This window comes from Schistocerca serialis, chromosome 4, assembly GCF_023864345.2.
Source record: "Schistocerca serialis cubense isolate TAMUIC-IGC-003099 chromosome 4, iqSchSeri2.2, whole genome shotgun sequence".
NCBI lineage: Eukaryota > Metazoa > Arthropoda > Insecta > Orthoptera > Acrididae > Schistocerca > Schistocerca serialis.
The window spans coordinates 115,532,941-115,553,278 of NC_064641.1; the positions used below are offsets into that span (position 1 = coordinate 115,532,941).

General features: G+C 39.0%; 1 protein-coding gene across 1 annotated transcript in view; it reads left to right on the plus strand.

Moving 5' to 3' along the window:
* The window catches only part of LOC126473149 (huntingtin), a 516,516-nt gene extending 505,875 nt beyond the window's left edge, over positions 1-10,641 (plus strand). The window contains exons 51-53 of the mRNA XM_050100007.1: positions 1,658-1,818; positions 5,729-5,816; positions 9,698-10,641. Coding sequence (XP_049955964.1) covers positions 1,658-1,818; positions 5,729-5,816; positions 9,698-9,796 — 348 coding nt within the window. The 3' untranslated portion in view covers positions 9,797-10,641. The remainder of the gene's footprint in view (positions 1-1,657; positions 1,819-5,728; positions 5,817-9,697) is intronic.
* Positions 10,642-20,338: the final 9,697 nt, after the last annotated feature.

The following is a 20,338-nucleotide window of genomic DNA, read 5'->3' on the forward strand; positions in this document are numbered from 1 at the left end:
TCCATATGGCACAGGCTGTGAGGCAGTCATTGAGATGAGGGACATCATGTTTAGCAGTGTGTTCAGCAACAGAGTGGTCCACTTGTTTTTTGGCCACAAACTGTGGCTGACAAAGGCCTTAATGGCCGAAAGCTATAATTGTGTGAATCTTTTTGTTGTGCCTATCGTGACTCAGCATCTCTTCTATATAGATTGCTATTCGCCATATAGGGATGTTGAACACAGACAGGCACAACAAAAAGACTGCAAAACATGTTAGTTTGTGGCCAAAAGGCCTTTTTCTAAAGTAGGCAACACACCCACCCACACACACACAATCACTGTGTCTTGCAACTGAGGCCAGACAGAGGCAGTGGGCATGTGTGTGTGTGTTGTCTGTGTGTGTGTGTGTGTGTGTGTGTGTGTGTGTGTGTGTGTGTGCGTGGGTGCATGTGTGAGTGTGTGCGTGGGTGCGTGTGTGTGCACCCGCGCATGTGTGTGTGTGTGTGTGTGTGTGTGTGTGTGTGTGTGTGTTTGTGTTTTGTCTACTTCATAGGAAAGTCATTTGGCCGAAAATACTTGTTTAACAGTCTTTTTTGTTGTGACTGTCTGCAACTCAACATCTCCTCTATATAATCAGTAGCAATCTATCATTTTTTTATATTGTCATTATTACATCCTGGATTTTCCATTGTTTGAGGTAAGATTGTGCAAGGCATTAAATTATGTTTTCAGATTAGTTAAATTCACATGACCATTGAAAGATACAGTAAAGGGAAATTTACAGAGGAGGAGTTACAATGACACACACACAGCCAGAGGATCAAATTTCAGTAATGTATCTTTCGTCACTTTGCTGTGGCATTTATGCCAACATTTCAGGTGCCTAATACAGTACCAAGTGACAGATTTCCTGTGACATCTTACAGGTGTCTAGCGTGTATATGCAATATTTCCCTTTCTTTATGTTTAGCAAGAGCTAAGAGCAGATTTAGTTCTGTCACGTAATGTGCGTCATGGTCTATGTGTCATTGTTATTTGCCCAGAGTATTCACAACAAGCAGACAGTTTGTCAACTTCTTGCACTGTTGGTTATATTCGAAACACCACTGTTCAACCAAGAATTTGGGCCATCTCTAGCATGGGGTGATCTGGAAATATGCAATTTCTCACAGGCTGTGTAAACAAAAATCAGATATTTGTTTCAGAGTTTTCATTGAGAAATGGCTGTACATAGCTGTGTTTAGAAACTTCTGTACTATGCCTAACTCTGTTGCAATTAAATCCTCCAAAATTTCATGTGGAAATCTACTGTAGTAACACTTCAGATTGCATGACACCAGATACGGCACAGGATTTTATGACTGGTTGCTACTTGATACTGAGTATTTCTCAATGTGTGCTCTTGCAGCAATTTGGGTGACTGGTATGTCAAACATGTGTATCATTAAGCTGGAAAACTGGGGGAGGTGAAGGGAGAATGTGCAGTCACCTAATAGTGAATTGTGGAATCAATCAGGTTTTCTTCCCCTGCATATAAGTGAGACATAACTTCCAAAAAATTGTTAATGGATTTATTTTAGTTTGGATATAATACTTATAAATAGGAATTAAATTTTAATTGTTGTGTAGTTCCATTAGAAAGTGAATTATTAATGGAAGATCTTAATTTTTACAGGTGTTTGAAAGTGCATGTCAGCAGTCACAACTGCCATTACTGCAAGAGTGGGTCGTGCTCAGTTTGTCTAATTTTACTCAGTGTTCACTAGTAGGTATGGCAACATGGTGCCTCACATGTTTCTTCATCAGTGCTTCAACAAATCCGTGGCTCCGAGCTCTGTATCCTTTTTATACTTACTCTCAGTGAAATTTGTTTTTAGTCCTACATCATTTCCATGAATAATTCAGCATCATCACCATTATAATTTTATTGTTGTGTGCGTGAGTTTTTGTAATTAGATGAGTATTGGACAACAATTGGAGAGAGGAATACAACAAAAATCGTTCATATTCTGGAAAATATAAAACTGTTCAAAGAGAGAAAAACGTGTATCGTAAAACCCGGTTTTTATATTCCCACATTTTTATGTTAATTTTTCTCAGACCCAACGGAAGTCCTATTGTTTCAGTACAATGCTTTCATGTCAGTAACAAGTCCATGTTACAACATTTTCTACATTTCTAATTTTTTTAACATTATCATGACCGTTAACATTGATTTTTAACAGATTTCTGAAAAAAATGCATTGTTTTACTACTCTAACTCACTCCTGGAACAAAGCAGAAAATGCAGACTATATGCAAAGTTATTCATCATTTAACATAGCGTTAGCTCAGTAAGCAAGATTTTCGCTGTCAATGTGTTGGATCATGACCACCTATATTATAGGTTCACAGTGTTTGGAAGTGTGAGAAAGTATGGGAGTCACTGTCTTCATGTTAGTCACAATCTGATGATAGTGACTAAAGTGCGCGTCATTTATGACGGCGGCCGAGTTTAGGTTCGTTCTGCGCATGTGATGTCACAATACACAGTCAGCCAATGAACAGAGAACGACGTTGCCAGAGCTCGACTGCAGTGCAGAGCACGGACAAGTGTCTTCAGTTTTAGAAACGTTCAGTCATAAATAAAGTAATAGAACAAAAGCAATGTCTTGATAGCAGACTTTCTTATATAGAAACTTTGGAAAAAGCATTCTTTATACCAATTGCTTCATATTCTATTAATTAATTAAACCAAAAAATTAATAAGCCTCCTAATTCAGGCGATAGCAAGGAAAGGTGTTTGTATCATTCTCACTAACTGCTTTTTCGCAATTAAGAACAGCGGTAATTGTTTATTTCCTATTGTACTTCGACGAAACGTGAGTAATTCATTATCATACCAACAGTGTTTGTCGGTATTTTGCGTGATATTTTACAGTCCTCCAGGAGACGTATAGAATGATGAGCTGCATTAGCGTAATGGTTAAAGTGTATGGCTGCTACGCGAAAGGTTCTGAGTTCGAACCTTGATCGGTGCTTAAAATTTTCTTTATTTAAAAACAATATCGAAGTGTGTTACTTCATGAATTTTATTAGTTTCAATGTAATTTTTTGAAATTTCTAGTGGCAACTAAAATTGACCATATGGAAAGTATACGCTATGGACTTTTACCTCTGCAAACTCTTCAAAATTTCGTGCAATGGTTTACTACATGTAATGCTGCACAATAACTGCGTTGAACATCGAAACAAAATTAAGTCATTTATTGGGGAAAGGTATCAGTCAAGAAGATATGTAAAAATCAAATTTTTTGGCCAAATAGTTTTTGTGAAATCGAATGATAAAGTGTGTCAAAGCAGTCGAAACACCATATGTCTGCACAAGCGAGCAGTGCAATGATGACAAAATCGCGCACATCGAGGAATGCGGGGAGCACGTCTCTGTAGCAGTGAAAGGGTTAATGCGGCCGTGGTGGCTTTACTTCATAAACTGCGCGCTCCCCCCTAAACGTAAGTTTTCGAACTATACTATGGCGCTGCTTCTCTTGGCGCATACAACTGGCAACGCAGCAATCTCCCGCGTCTGGGCGGGCATGCGTGAACTGCCAAGATAAAAGAATTGAACTATAGTAGCAGCCTTTTTTCTGCTCATTCTGTTGCATTACAAGAGCTTTAATTTAATTTCAGAGTTATTTCTGCAAATAAGTACCACTTTGGAAGATAGATGTCTCTATAATGGGTTTTCATGAATCACTGTTTCCTCCACATGAAATATGGTAATTTGTATTATGCGTTCAGTCTTAATTTGGTATGACGTGATGTTGGATGAAGCATTCCTCCTCAAGATGCTCCATAACACGATGATAATTTCTTCCCTCTTTTTCATCAGTGACGTCCCTGAACCGAGGGACCTCCTTGTTACCAACAAAAAATCTCATATTAAAACACGAATCTCTTTTAAATGTGGTTTCATAAAAGACTTTTGCTTCCATGTTTTATTTACACCATCAGACACAATGAGAATGAAGAGGGAAACCCCCATACACGTTTGTGTGTCAGCACTTGGCGACAGCCTTTGAGGTTGTCGCTTTGTATACTGTGGAGAAATAAGTAGAGCTAGTTGCTGTTAAGGAAAAAAAAAAAAAAAAAAAAAAAAAAAAAAAAAAAAAAAAAAAAAAAAAAATTATTTTAATTTTTTTAAATAACCAAAATGTACATTGTTTTAATTTCATACTTTGAACAACATAATGGGGAATGCCAGTAATATTAATTTAGCGGAGATGCTGAGTCGCAGATAAGCACAACAAAAAGATTTTCACACTTAAAGCTTTTGTCCAATGGCCTTTGTCAACAATAGACACACATAAGAACACACACTCACGCAAACACAACTCACACACATGACTGCAGTCTCGGACAATTGAAACCACACAGTGACAACATGAAATGGGAGATATGATATTGCATGAAGAATTTGACAGAGGACGGAAAGACCTAAGTCGAAACAAGGCCCCAGGAGTAGACAACAATCATTGGATCTATTGGTAGCCATGGTAGAGCCAGCTGTGACAAAACTCTACCATCTCATGAGCAAGGTGCATGAGACGGGCTAAATACCCTCAGACTTCAAGAAGAATATAGTAATTACAATCCCAAAGAAAACAGGTGTTGACAAGTGTGAAAATTACTGAACTATCAGTTTAATAAGTCACGGCTGCAAAATACTAACACAGATTCTGTACAGACAAATGGATAATGTGGTAGAAGCTGACCTCAGGGAAGATCAGTTTGGATTCTGTACAAATGTAGGAACACGTGAGGCAATACTGACCCAACAAATTGTCTTAGGAGATAGATTAAGGAAAGGCAAACCTACATTGCTAGCATTTGTAGATTTAGAGAAAGCTTTTGACAGTGTTGACTGGAATACAGTCTTTCAAATTCTGAAGGTGGCAGGGGTCAAATACAGGGAGCAAAATGCTTTTTACAACTTGTACAGAAACCAGATGGCAATTACAAGAGTCGAGGGGCGTGAAAGGGAACCAGTGGTTGAGTAAGGAGTGAGACAGAGTTGTAGGCTATCCCCGTTGTTATTCAATCTGTGTATTGAGCAGGCAGTAAAGGAAACAAAAGAAAAATTTGGAGTAGAATTAAAATCCATGGAGAAGAAATAAAAACTTTGAGGTTTGTCGACGACATTGTAATTCTGCAGAGACAGCAAAGGACTGGGAAGAGCAGGTGAATGGAATGGACATTGTCTTGAAAGGAGGATATCAGATGAACATCAACAAAAACAAACCAAAGATAATGGAATGTAGTCGAATTAAATCAGGTGATGCTGAGGGAATTAGATTAGGAAATGACACACTTAAAGTAGTAGATGAGTTTTGCTGTTTGGGGAGCAAATTAACTGATGGTGGTTGAAATAGAAAGAATATAAAATGTAGACTGGGAATGACAAGGAAACGTTTCTGAAGAAGAGAAATTTGTTAACATCGAGTATAGATTTAATTGTCAGGAAGTCGTTTAGTAAGCAGATTTAGAAGGATGTAGGTTGCAGTTGGTACTTCAAGATGAAGAAGCTTGCACAGGATAGAGTAGCATGGAGAGCTACATCAAACCAGCCCCTGCACTGAAGTCCACAACAACAACAACAACAACAACAACAACAAATAACTAATTTAAATTCTTTAGAACATAGTATGTGGCCTGTTTCATTTCTTTTTATATTTTTAAACAATTCATTTCCTTAGCTATGTCTCAGGTTTCCACATGTTCAGTCACGCATTGGAAAATGTGAATACGAAGACAGGAAGTTACTGTGTGTAGCAGCCGTAGATTTTTATCGGCAGGTAAATGTTCTACTATTATCTCTCTCCCTCCCACCTTCCCCCCCCCCCCCCCCCCCCTCTCTCTCTCTCTCTCATTCATGTGTTAAGTTTTTGGTTGTGTTTATGTGTCTGTTGATGACTCAGTCCCTCTACTACTTGGTAAGTTGTTACTTCTACTCCAAAATTATTTACATTCTACCATAACTTCCTATACCAAATTGATATTAGTCATTTGCAAAAGTTGTTTTAATGCTTTATTATATTCATTTGACTGGCAATCTATCATCCATTACCCCCTCTGTAAGTGGATTTGGCCAGCAAAACTTTAGTGCTCATTTCAGTTATTCCCCAAGCTTAAAACATTTTTAAGGGAAAAAGGTTTTCACCAGTTTTTAAGCTGCCAGAAAGTTTCAAATCAGTGGACACTTCACAGCAGGTAAGGGTTCATTCTTTAAAGAATCTCGTAAGCTATGACCAAGCCATTTCTCTGCATTATCCTTTCTTCCAATAGTGCTAGCCCAGCAAGGTGTGTAGGAGAGCTTCTGTAAAGTTTGGGAAAGTAGGAGAGAGGTACCAGAAGAAGTGAAGTTGTGAGAGTGGTTCGTGAGTAGCGTTTCAACAGCTCTGATAATAGCATTGCTTGAAAGGCAAAATTCCTGGTTTGAGACCAGCTCCAGTACACAGTTTTAACCTGCCAGGATGTTTCAGCTGATAACAAGTATATACAGCTGTATTAATGATGAAAATATGAAGTAAAAGTTTAACTTCAGTCAGAAATTGTGATTTTATTCAAAATTCCGGCTGTGTTAAGTTTGTACATTAATTTTTCACCAATGTTTTTGTGCACCAGTTTTCACAGATCTTGTTAAATGTGCACACTCTAACAATCACTAAATGGTTTTTTTAATATAGAAAAGCTACTTTCTGATAAAGTAGTGGTTGCACAGAATTGAGGCAGTTATGATTTAAATCACATAATAATATCTTCACCATTAATGCAATTTTGTTTTACAACTGTTAACATTATGCCCTGATGAACAGATCAAATATGCCGACGTGTAACACTATACAAAGAACTTGCATACTAAGGGTGACAGCTTTCAATAGATGCCGAGGTAACCCACATGCCATATTTGGTTATAATTATGAGATTTTAGCTATTTTTAAATGAGGGGCAAGGGCAACAGGGATATAACTGTGGTGGACATATTCTCTTTGTTTGTTTGACATTTCTGGCAATTTTATTTTGGTAAAATATTTTGATTGTTCCTAAATAAAGTTTTGTGAAGGTGTTGTGGATGCCATTCATTGTTTGCACCACATTTCTGGACAAGATATACTAGAGTTAGTAAGTGTCTCTTCCGGTTGTTTTATTATTAAAAACTTTTTATGGAGAATTATCATTACATTGTTTTGTAGCTAATCTATGTACATGTAATAACGACCAACAGGAACTACAATATTATTAAAAAAAACTTAATGTTAGCACCTGAAATGAACAATCAGGGCTCTAAATACATTTGTGCATTTTGTATAAAATTATGATGTGTGAAGCAAAGTGCTTATCTTATACAAATAATAGATTTAACATCATTAGAGAAGGAAAGTTGCTACTCACCGTATAGTGGAGATGCTGAGTCGCAATAGGCACAGCAAAAAGATTCACACAATTATAGCTTTCGGCCATTAAGGCCTTTGTCAGCAATAGACACACATACACACACGCCCACACACACACTCACACAAATGCAACTTGCACACACATCTGCAGTCTCAGACAACTGAAACCATACTGCAAGCAGAAGCACCAGTGCATGATGGGAGTGGCAACTGGGTGGGGGTAAGGAGGAGGCTGGGGCGGGGAGGAGAGGGGGAGGGGTAGTATGGTGGGGATGGCGGACAGTGAAGTGCTGCAGTTTAGGCGGAGGGCAGGAGAGAAGGGTGAGTAGCAACTTTCCTTCTCTAATATTGTTTCATTCCATCCTGGATTTTCCATTGATAGATTTAACATCAGCTTTTTGATGAAGTTTACTTGCAGTAAGTGGGGACACATCTTACTGTCCTCAGAGCAACTGATACAGCTCTGTGATTTTCCACTGCAGTGTGTGCCTGCACAGTCTGTACTAGATCTGTATGTATCAGAAAAGTGGATCTCATCTTGAATGGAACGTGCCATATAGCAACTGGCTGTGTGAGGGCTACATCCCTATATAGACAGCTGGTTTCCCTGCAGCACATATTTGATGAGCCACAACAGAGTACACAGAAAAATTCAAACAGACTTTTGATGAAAAACATGCAATGTACCGTGCAGAAAGCAAATTTCCAGGAAGATAAAAACCCAGAAAAAGCTTCATGAACATTTTGGACGTAGAACCTCTCGAGTGGTACCCACCCCAAGAAACTGAGGCAACAGGTACCTAACTGCAGTGGAAAACTGGAAGACCCTCAGCAGCTTACATTTTGGTGTTGCTCCAATTATAAAAAACTATCTCAGTGGGAGCTGTAATATGATAGTGACAGTTTCTGCAGTTGTGGTGAGGTGCTAGTTATGACACACACATTAGATTGTCCTATTAATTCTATAAAATGCACCCCTGAAGATCTATGGCTGGGAAACAGTGCAGCTATTGACACTGACCAATACTGGGCTGAAAATTTTACTAGAAATGACAACGATCAGAGACTGTGGCTGAAAACTTGACTGAACATGAAAAGGTAAAATATGAGAATTGGTTTTATATATGATCTACATGCATTGTAACGGTACATTACAGTTAAATATCATCTCCATTGTGGTCAAGTAAGAGCTGGTTTGTATTTGTAACCTTTTATGAACCCTACAGCAGACTTTATTATGTCAACTACTGTATACTCTTTTATTACATTGAATCTGTACTCCGTTAGTCACCTTCAAGCATGTGGTGGAAGTTACTTGTATTACTATTATTGTTGCCCGCTTTCCTGAAGAGCAACTCCACATGTGATCTAATTTCACTTATTTTTCTCACCGTAGCCATTTAGTGTGATGTATATGAAAGGAAGTAATATGTTGCATGATTGTTCTTGGATGGAATGTTCTTGAAAATTTAATAGTAATTCTCTCTTTATGCACAATATGTCATTTGTAATGTTTATTGCTGGAACTTGATCGTCAGCTCTGTGATGCATTTGCCCGGACTAAACAAACCAGTGAGGGAATATGCTGCTCCTCTTTGGGTCTTTTATATGTGCTCTATTAATGCTACATGGTAAAGATCCTAGACTGATGGTCAGTGTTCAACAATTGCATGAACGGGTGTTTCGTAAGCCATTTCTTTTGTGGGTGAATTAACTCCCTTAGGATTTCTGCAATAAATATCAGCCTTATATATGCTTTTCCTACAAGAAATTTTATGTGGTTGCCTCACTTTAGATTGCTCTGAATCACTTACATGTTATGGAAGTAATTGTCATGGCTGTAATCGGGATTGCGAACATAATTTAATTTTTTGTAACTTCAGTAGTTAGAGGTAGTAGTCGATAAGTGATTTGCCTACAAAAGGTGTGAGTATGAATCACAGTTCTGGTATTGTGCACAGCTATAATCTAACAGTAAGCTTCAGTGATAAGTTTCATTGTGTGGCCATAATCGCATTTGAAGATGCTACACAACACAGGTGATAGTCTAGCTAATAGAATTGATTAGTGCTACCTCTCATGTTAGGCAAGCATTGTCAACCGTGTGTTGTTTTTCCATGACATTTGTCACCTCAGTGTGCATCTCGGAGCTTCGGCTCTGATGCACGATGCTTTCTCCTGTGTACAGTGCTTATAATTTTCTGCAAGCATGTATCATTTAAGAATGAAAGTTAAACATTATTCCAGTTATTGAATGTTGTTCATGTCTGTGTATGTTTCAGCTTAAGGACGATAAACAGAAGGAGACATTTGTTTCGACATTCCAGGCTGCAGCGCCACAGTCCCAGGCACCATTTTCGGATATTATAGCATGTTTATAATCGGAATCCTGCTTAACAGTAGAGATGTATTTCATTTTATTGTGTTTCTTAAGAAAAACATGTGAGGTGCATTGCAGCTGCTTACTCCCTATGTAATGCATTTAGTCAAATTCAAATGCAGTCAGTTGCATTACATTGGTATGTGCAATACTTGTCAATAATTTTTACTGTTACAAAAGTCATATGTGTACTAATGATCTCTGTTAGAATGGCTGTGTGTGTTTGTTCAGGTGGGCTTAAATATTTAGAGAAGGGTAATCTTTAGTACCTGTTACTTTTTTATTTTGTTTTTAATAATAATCAAACTCTGAGGGGAAAGAAACAGATACCAACCTGCAGTTTAATACTATTGAAGTTTGCCAGAGTCTCTTCAAAATGTATTGAGATAGCCTTCTCTAACTTTTATTTCTTTTGGACGTGTTTGTAAAGAATTGTTAAATACAAATCAGGTGAACTCATTTAGAGACCACTTTATATTACTGAGAATTATGTGTATGTGTTACTTGAATAACAGAGTATGTGTATGTCTGTAAATAATGAGATTTATGTATTCAGGTCGTGAAATAATTTATGGTACAAATGCTGAATTCCATACTTGTTATAAATTATACCAAACTGATTTGTTGATATTAAAAAAAGATTTTTAAATAAATGTTGGTAGTAAGTCAACCTTGTACAGTTCACAATTATTTATTTATTGGAAACAATGTTCCTTGGTTGATATTTGTGGTAAATCATAAAAATATTTTATTTAAGGTACTGGTACTGCTGCATGCCGTGTCAATGTAGTCTTATCCCACTATACAGTTACTGATGTACATAAAATAAATTATGTATTAATGTTAGATCTTCTATCTTCAATTAATTAGAAGCCAACTGTTCACTTAAAATTCACCAAGCATACTTAAAATAAAGTAAATACAGTAAAAAGAATTATGTAAGTCTGTTTTACAACACATCAGTGCTTCTATTTACTTCATATTCAAAACTATGTGGCTTAATTTTTATGCAGGGAAACGAGTAATGTTGGCTCTTAATTGATGAAGTAGTTGGTACAGTCAAATCTTGGAGATTTGAATATCAAAGAACCTCAGAAATTTGGTATATAATGTAACTGTATAGAAATTTAAAGTACTTACCAGGTGGCAGCCAGAGAACATACACATATAAAGGTTAAAGAAATTTACAAGCTTTTGGAGCCAATGACCTTCTTCCGGTAGAAGGATTGAAGGAGAAGGAAGAGAAATGAAGAAAAATGACAGGCAAAGTTTAGGAAATGGGGCGCATTCGGAAAAGTCACCCGGAACCCCGGGTAAGGGAAGATTTACCGGCCAGGATGAGGAGGAAAGATTGATTTTTGGAATCCTGTTGAGATAACATTCTTATGTACTTTTTAAATCACAATTATGGCTTCCAAAACTGTTATGTTGGGTTTCTGACCACCTGCAGTGCCATCTAACACCACTGTCAAAATTTCTTTGTGGTACACAGTTTTAAGATTCTGAATTATTCCCTGTTCAAGTGGATATAATTTCAAAGTTGGTGGGCTATTATGAACTGCGCATTTATGCAGAAAAACCAGGATGTTTTGCCTCGTGTTTTTTTTTTTTTTTTTTTTTTTTTTTTTTTTTTTTTTTTTTTTTTTTTTTTTTTTTTTTTCCAGGCTCAACAGCCATTCATTGAAGTTTTCTGTTATAAACCACACCATTTTGTTGTAGCAGTAGGACACAGGAAATTATATGATAACATTTAGACACCTAACATTAGCGGGTTTTGTTATCAAAGTAGGTTTCAGTTTCTGAGACCTGCCCATGTTCATAGCTAGCAACATCATTACTCTTTCTGTGCTCTGTTTTCTGCCAGACATTTTTTTATCTTTAAAGATCGGTGTGGGGTCAGTAAGACACTTGGGGGGCAAGGAGGGGGGAATCTAGCTCCTGCACTACTGAACATATGCATATATCATAATTTGCTAGCAGGCTATGTAGTTCCTTCTTTCATGTGGAAAAACTGTGTTATCAGTGCTCATGCTGTCTCTAAAGATCTTCTAAATAATTTTTAAAGTTTGTGAGCCACGTGCCATTAGCAGCAAACACTTCAGTGCCAAGACTAGCAGTGAGTGACTTGACCTTTTCTTTAATTATGTAATCTCCAGCAGGTCCATTTTGTTCTCTACTTTGATTGAGTCATTTCAATAAGCATTCTTCAAGATATGAAATGAACTCACCTTGCCTGATTCTTTTCCTCCAACTACACGATATATTTTCGGCAATCTAATCTTTCTACTTCTGGACTGTCAACAATGAGGATGGTGGAAAGTCAAAAACTGGTGCTTGTTTGAAGTTATTTTTCCAGCTGATTTGTAATGTTCTGTAGTACATTGTGCATTGTTGACTAGAAAATAGAGTTATCACAAAGAGTTGAATGGTGAAATAAGTGTGGTGTAGAGATGGAGTTTTGTACAACCACATGAGGTGTGACAAGCTAGTCTGAGAAATGTGTATGTTCAGCTTGCAAGCACTGTTATCCTTAAATTCTGAATAACTGCATCTTGAATACATGTTCAGATGAACCATATAGATTGCATTAATTTGGAGGGTTGTGGAGCTGTTCTGCTGTTGTCTGGGTGTTTGGTCAGGCATTTATCTCTGTTTACACACCATCCAAGCCAATAATTTGGCTTAAATTGGTATGTACACAAAAGCATGTTCTACCTAATATGTTCCAAAATGCCACGCATAAGAACAGGATTTGTCCAGGGCTCATACTTCAGGTTCGATTGGTGATAAAGAAATGTAGGGTCAAGGCTTTTGGATAACCTTGGGCTGGAGACCGTTTGTATACTGAACAGAAGGATCGTCCTGTTGTCACTATCCCATAGTAAAGGGTTAAAGTGTGAGTATTACATACCTCCTTCTGCTTAGGGAAATGGAACAAATCGGCAGGTTCTTTTCTCATTTGATGTGAACTATGGTGGATCATAAGGGGCTTATGGAGGCACCACGAGCCCATAAACTATTTTCTTTACCATTTTTTTGTACAAAAACTGAGCTGGCGATTTCATAATGGCTGTGCTCAGCAGACGGCTGAAATTTTAACGATATATATAGCTCTATTTTGAACAACTTTGTAAATTTTCTTGTTATCTTTATGTGTTTCAAGAGATACAAGATGTTCGAAGTTATCCTACTTCTACCCATAAAATACACACATAAAATCCGGTATGAGGCAAAATCTAACTGCACAAAATTGCTCAAGTTTAACAGTATAGTCTCTAGGCATTTATCTAGATGCACCATTGTCCATTTTTCAGAAATCTTCATCTGTTATCAAGAATTGATCGATTGATTGCAAGACAGCTATGCACAACAAATGGGGTTAATTTTTACAATATATTCCTAAGATTCTGGTCTCAAACAGTTTTGAAAATTTTCTTGATATATTTATCCATTTTTGAGAAACAGAGGTTCAAAGTTGCCCTGCGTGCACACGTAAAAGATGCATACAAAATCCAGTGTGAGGTGAAAACACAGCCTATAAAGTAATTTAGCATGAAGAAATATGCTGTAAAGTGCATTTTCAACTTTTCGTGGCGTAATAGTCTTAAATTTTGGGCACGCAGCCATGCAAATAAAATTTCTTTCACTGATATTTCGGCCGCATATTGTCCGGACATCCTTATATGCACTACCATGGCGGTACTGTGCATGCGGGTCACAGATGCTGGTTGGCGGCAAAGAGATACACTTACAGTTTAATTACTGCAGAGAAGTTGTCACTGCTGCCGAACATACATCGATAAGCGAATCTCGTGTCTCTGTGCCTTCACCACAGGCAGTGAGTATTTAAGCGTATCTCTTTGCCGCCATCCAGTGTCTGTGATCCGCACGAATAGTAATGCCACGGTAGTGCACAAAAGGCCACACTTTGCACCTTGTCGTCAGTCTTGTGAACTCACTCTGAGGATGTCCAGACAATATGCAGCCGAAATACCAGTGGAAGAAATTTTATTTGCATGGCTGCATGCCCAAAATTTAATGGACTATGCTGTAAAGTGTCTATGTTACCATCAGAAGGATTCTGGAAAACTCAAGTTGTAGTACTGAAGCATATGCTAAGTGTTTGTGCATGTAGAATCCGGTCTGAGGTGTAAAATTAGTTTTGCATTATTTCAGTTTCACATAAGTAAATCATCAAAACTTTACTGACCCATAAAGTTCGTATCATGCCCAGCTGTGGGAGGGAAAAGCAAGGAACTATCAGAAAAATGCTCCTGCCAGAGAAAAAAGAGACAAATATGCTCCTGTTTAAAAGACTGGTACTGAGATCTGCCTCATTCTACATTTCCCAGCACCTTAAAAAATTTCTCTAGAAATTATGGCCTGCAAACATATTTGCGCTCTTTTATGCTGAGAGAGAAGGAGACAGTGGCAGTGGGAAAGAGACAGAAAAGTAATAAATGCTGGAAGATAGTAGATAGTGGCTGTGTTATAGAAAGAGCCAAGGACACAATGGCAGTGTGAGAGAAATAGATGGACACAACAGCAGTGGAACATAGTTGACAGTAACAAAAAGTGCTAGGAAAATAGTGTAGTAGGTAGTACCAGTTGGAGAGAAATAAAGTGAAGGAGAAAGTGAAAGTGGGCAAGAGCCAGTGATAATGAGAGACAGAGACTATGACACTGAGGAAGATAGTGAGAAGACAGCAGGAGTGGGAAGGAATGAATAAGATAGCAGCACAAAAAGAGAGCAAGAGGAAGGCAGTGATAGTGAGAGGAGACAGTAGTAGTAGTAGTAGTAGTAGTAGGACAGAATGGAGGAGACTGGCTGTGAGAATGGAGACAATGACAGTTAAAAGAGACACAACGAAATAATGACAATGAGTTGGGCTGAATGAGTGAGTGAGAATGTGCAAGTGGGAATGGATGGGTATGAGTGACTTACAGCGATGGACTAGTGGGTATGAGTGATTTGAGGTTATGGGAGCTAGCATTAGTGGGAGGTTAGTTGCATGATAAAAAGAGTGTGAATATGTTTGTGTGCCAAAATGTTTGTGGAAATTTTTAAAGGTGCTGAGGAAGTTATAATGAGGCAGCTGGTACCTCACTTTCCAGGCTGTCTTTAAAACAGGAGCTTATTCACATATTTCACGCTCCGATAGGAGCATTTTTCTGCTGGTAATGAATTTCGTTTTGCACAAAGTGGCATTTCTCTAAACTCAGAGTTAGCTGTACTGCTCGTAATCAACTAAACGTGTCTTATACACTGAAGCACCAAAGAAACAGGTGTAGGCATGTGGATTCAAATACAGAGATATACAGGCAGAATATGGCTCTGTGGCCAGCAATGCCTATATAAGACAACAAGTGTCTGGTGCAGTTGTCAGATTGGTTACTGCTGCTACAGTGGCAGGTTTTCAAGATTTAAGTGAGTCTGAACATGGCATTATTGTCAGTGCACAGACGATGGGACACAGCATCTCCGAGGTAGCGATGAAGTGGTAATTTTCCGTACAACCATTTCACAAGGGTACCATTAATATCTGGTAAAACATCAAATCTCTGACATGGCTATAGCTGGAAAAAGATCCTGCAAGACCGGGTCCAACGACAACTGAAGGGAATCGTTCAACATGACAGAAGTACAGCCCTTCCACAGATTGGTGCAGATTTGTATGCTGGGCCATCAACAAGTGTCAGCGTGTGAACCACTCAATGAAACACAATTGATATGGGCTTTAGGAGCCAAAGGCCCACCCATATACCCTTGATGACTGCACAACAGAGCTTTACGCCTTACCTTGGCCTGTCAACACTGACATTGGACTGTTGATGACTGGAAACATGCTGCCTGGTTGGTTGAGTCTTATATTAAATTGTATCAAGCGGATGGATGTGTATGGGTATGGAGACAACCTCGTGAATCCATGGACTCTGCATCATGTCAGCAGGGGACTGTTCAAGCTGGTGGAGGTTCTGTAATGGTGTGGGGTGTGTGCAGTTGGAGTGATATGGGACCCTTGGTATATCTAGATATGACTCTGACAGGTGACATGTACGTAATCATCCTGTCAGATCACCTGCATCCATTCATGTCCATTGTGCTTTCCAACGGACTTGGACAATTCCAGCATGACACTACAACACCCCACACATCCATAATTGCTACAGAATGGCTCCAGGAACACACTTCTGAGTTGAAATACTTCCGCTGGCCAGCAAAGCCCCCATTATTGAGCACATCTGTGATGTGTTGCAACGTGCTGTTCAGAAGAGATCTCCACCCCCTCATACTCTTACGGATTTATGGACAGCCCTGCAGGATTCATGGTGTCAGTTCCCTCCAGCACTACTTCAGACATTAATTGAGGCCATGCCATGTTGTGTTGCGACACTTCTGCATGTTTGCTGGGGACCTATATGATTTAAGGCAAGTGTACCAGTTTCTTTGGCCCTTCAGTGTAATTGCACTATGTGCTCCTGGACGTGTTTGTAAAACACTGTAACACCATGCAAATACACCATTGACTGCATTGTTTTCAGGCTTTGTAGCATCCCATGTTAACAGATGTTGGGATTGCACCAGCGTATTCTTCAATCAGAAAGGCAGTCGGCAGTATTGCTAATGAACAGATGGAATTGTAATTGTGGTCTTGGGTTGATCCTCTGGTGCTATTTCCAACTAGTGATACCCACTTCGCAAATCTACGTTGTAAAATATTGACATTGCCCCAGGTTGTCCAAAGTTCCTGCAACATTTGACACTGAATTCACGTATGTGACTGTCACAAGAAAAATGATAAGCCTTACTCCCATCTGCGCTTTTGATGTGTACAATTACCACAGGTGCCTCTCAAGGGTGAGTACTTACATCTATAATCTTGTCACTGAGTTCCTGATTTAGAGATTCTTCCATCACTAATTGAAGTCCATGTGGAACTTATACAGAAGCAGTTAATTTCTAGTGGGAATCCTGCCCTGAATTATCAAGTTGCTGGCAATGGTCCAGGAGGGTTAAACATTTCTGAATATTCTTGTAACAATTTTTCCATTTCCTATGACTTCCTTCTTAGTGCAACTCCTCCTCCCATAATGCATTAAATTGGGAGAATGCCCCGGCTTCGAATACTCTATATTAAACTCCCTATCCAGACTGTTGTCCTAAAGTACCTCTAGGTTGGCTATCACTACACTTCATAATACGAGGTGCGGCTAGAAAAAAACTGGAATGATGCTGGAAAAAACATTTATTTACAATTATTTACAATTTCATGTTATCTCCTTCAATGTACTCTCCTCCTCGGTCTCTATACCACTCCATACGAATTTTCCACTGTTCATAGCAATGCTGCAGATCATTTTCGGTAAGTCCATACATTACTTCCGTCGCTTTTTCTTTTACTGCTTCAACAGTCTCAAATCTAGTTCCTTTCAAAGCTGACTTGACTTTAGGGAAAAGAAAAAAGTCACAGGGGGCCAAATCAGGTGAGTAGGGTGGATGATCTAAGATGGGAATGTTGCGTTTTGCCAAAAACGTCTTCACTGACAACGCACTGTGAGCTGGGGCATTGTCTTGGTGAAGGATCCATGACTTTTTTCTCCACAAATCGTTCAGTTTTCTCCGTACTCGCTCACGTAGGGTAGCCAGGACGCTAATGTAGTAATGCTGATTCACTGTTTGTCCCTATGGTACCCAATCAATGTGCACAATCCCTTCGATGTCAAAAAAAACAATCATCATTGCCTTGAATTTCGAGTTTGACATTTGTGCTTTTTTTTGTCGTGGAGAACCAGGAGTTTTCCAATGCATCGATTGGCGTTTAGTTTCGGGATCGTAAGTAAAAAACCACGATTCATCGCAAGTAATAACATTTTGTAAGAAGGTGGGATCACTTTCAATGTTTTCCAGGATGTCAGAACAAATCATTCTTCGGCGTTCCTTCTGTTGCATCAGTTTTTGCTGAGAATGGTCTGCCAGTGCGAGTGTCATCACTGGTGTCTTCGCGGCCATCTTTAAATCGTTTAAACCACTCAAACACTTGTGTTCGCGATAAACAATCATCGCCGTACACTTGTTGTAACATTACAAACGTTTCACTTGCAGATTTTCCTAGTTTGAAACAAAATTTGATGTTAACACGCTGTTCTTTCTGTACACTCAACATTTTCCGACGCACAGACAAAACGTCAACTACTTAAAACAGACGCCACGGGCAGACTGAGTGCAGGAGGCAGATGAAACTCGAGCAGTAGGCGGAGCGAGAGTCACGTGACAGGCCACGCGACTTTCGGCCTTATTGCATTCGTTTTATTGTTTCACCAGTACTAGACCGGTTTTTTTCTAGCCACACCTCCTACCTCTGCCTTTACAGAATGGAAATTGTCCTGGGGACGGGCCATATACGATTCTCGGGATGATGTACTGTTCAGCTGTACTATGTGCACCATGTATACGATCCGGGAAAGCCTGGGAATGTTTTCATCCGGGAGGAAACCGTGAAAGACCCTAGAATTTTTTAGAATTCCGGGAATTTTTCATTGTTTTAGTTTACAGTTAAATTTTTGTAACTTTGACTGGTAAGAACCAATACTCTAACAAAGGATATTATTGTATCTCGCTATTGCAGCAATAAAACATGAACGAGAGAAAAAAAAAAACGAAAACAAAACTTAAGTTACAAAGGAAATGCGCCATATACAACACTAAAACAGTGCTCATACAAGCGTCTGCAAACAGCAAAATGTGTCAAAGGCTTTAGGAAGACTATGCAATGCTTCATAACAACGAATTGCCTTCGATGAGCGTGACATCACAGCTGTTTACATTGGATTCGTCTGAGCAGTTGTGACTTGTGAGTGAGCTCATGCGCATGCTCAGTTGAGTCGCTATGAGTTGTACCTTCTCCCTTTTCTGGCTCAGAAGTGTGGCAGTTTAGGCTAGTTTACACGACGACATTGGGTTGCGCCATTCGTTGTGCGGAATGAGTTGCACGCAAATGGTTTCATATTTGACTGTAGACACAGCGAAACCAGTATATACTTAAGTTTCGTCGTTTTGTGGGTTCCTGAGTTGTGTCCGAAATTAAAGTTTGGCAGCTGCATGCCGCACGAGTTGTGACGGAGTTCAAGCTTGTTGCGTGGAATCGCTGCATAAAAAAAAAAAAAAAAAAAAAAAATAACGTGTTTGGATCTTCGACCATAGATACCGAAGGTTTGGATTCATGAATGGATGAAGAAATGACGTCAGCTCGGTTGCTCAGCATCCTTGCTGAAATAATTCATAACAGAAGATCCAAGAAATTCTTTTAATTATCTTAGATTGTCACTAGAACAGTTAACGTTTCTTCTAAATAGAGTTAATTATGCGATAAGGAATAAAGATTGTAATGCATGAAGCACTGTCGCCAGAACTGAAATTACATATCACATTGCATGCATTACAATTCGAGAACACTCGGCATGCTATAAGATGCGGTTTTAGTTGGTGATGACACTTTTCACTAAGGCCAATAAGTATTAACAGTAATAATTACTAACATTAACAGCAGTAATTATTCGAAGCAGCCGCATTAAGAAGATAATGGTTTGCAAACTACTCTCTTGAAGATAGATCTGTACAGTGGCAGTATTTCAGAATTCATACATATGTGAATGGGGAGCATTGCAACGACTTTTTAAATAGATGAATATTGAATAAAGAATGTAGCTTCTTGATTTGCGTAGCCTTCCCTCCTCTCAACTCGAACGATGGGATTTCAGACTTGTAGACGAGAGCATTTCTACAGCTAGAATTACATTTGCTTGTATTTTTGTAATTCAGTTGTATATGTGCTCCTAATTCAATAAATTTTGCCCTGCAGCTCAGATATTGTCAAACTATCTATGTTCTGATTGTACATGACCGTTTCAGGATCAGCAGTATGTTGTTTATTTTTGTAATCAGCATCACTGAAATCCCACAAACACCTATGCAAAGCATAGATATCCAAAAAGCGAACATTATTTTCCGTTCCCCACTTCATATTTCAGATTGTCTACACTCTACGAACATACATAACCTCAAAACTCATGCAATTAGTATCACCAAAGTTGAACACGCCGAAACTGTTTAGTTTCATCGACGAGTTGCGCAAACGCGCGGCGCGCATGCGCAGTGGCCGGTAGCGCAGTTGCCTGCAACCTAGAACCTAGTGTCGTCGTGTAAACTAGGCTTTTATAGTTGTATTCTTTTATCGTGGCGGCTCGCGCATGCCCGCCCAGACGCGGGAGATCGCTGCGTTGCCAGTTGCACATGACGCACGCGCCAATAGAAGCAGCGCCATAGTATAGCATAGTTCGCAAGCTTACGTTTAGGGGGGAGCGCGCAGTTCATGAATTAAAGCCACCACGGCCGCATTAACCCTTTCGCTGCTTCAAAGACGTGCTCCCTGCATTCCGCGCTGTGCGCGATTTTGTCACTGCACTGCTCGCCTTTGCAGACACATTGTGTTCCGACTGCTTTGACACTCTTATCATTCGATTACACAAAAACTATTTGGCCCAA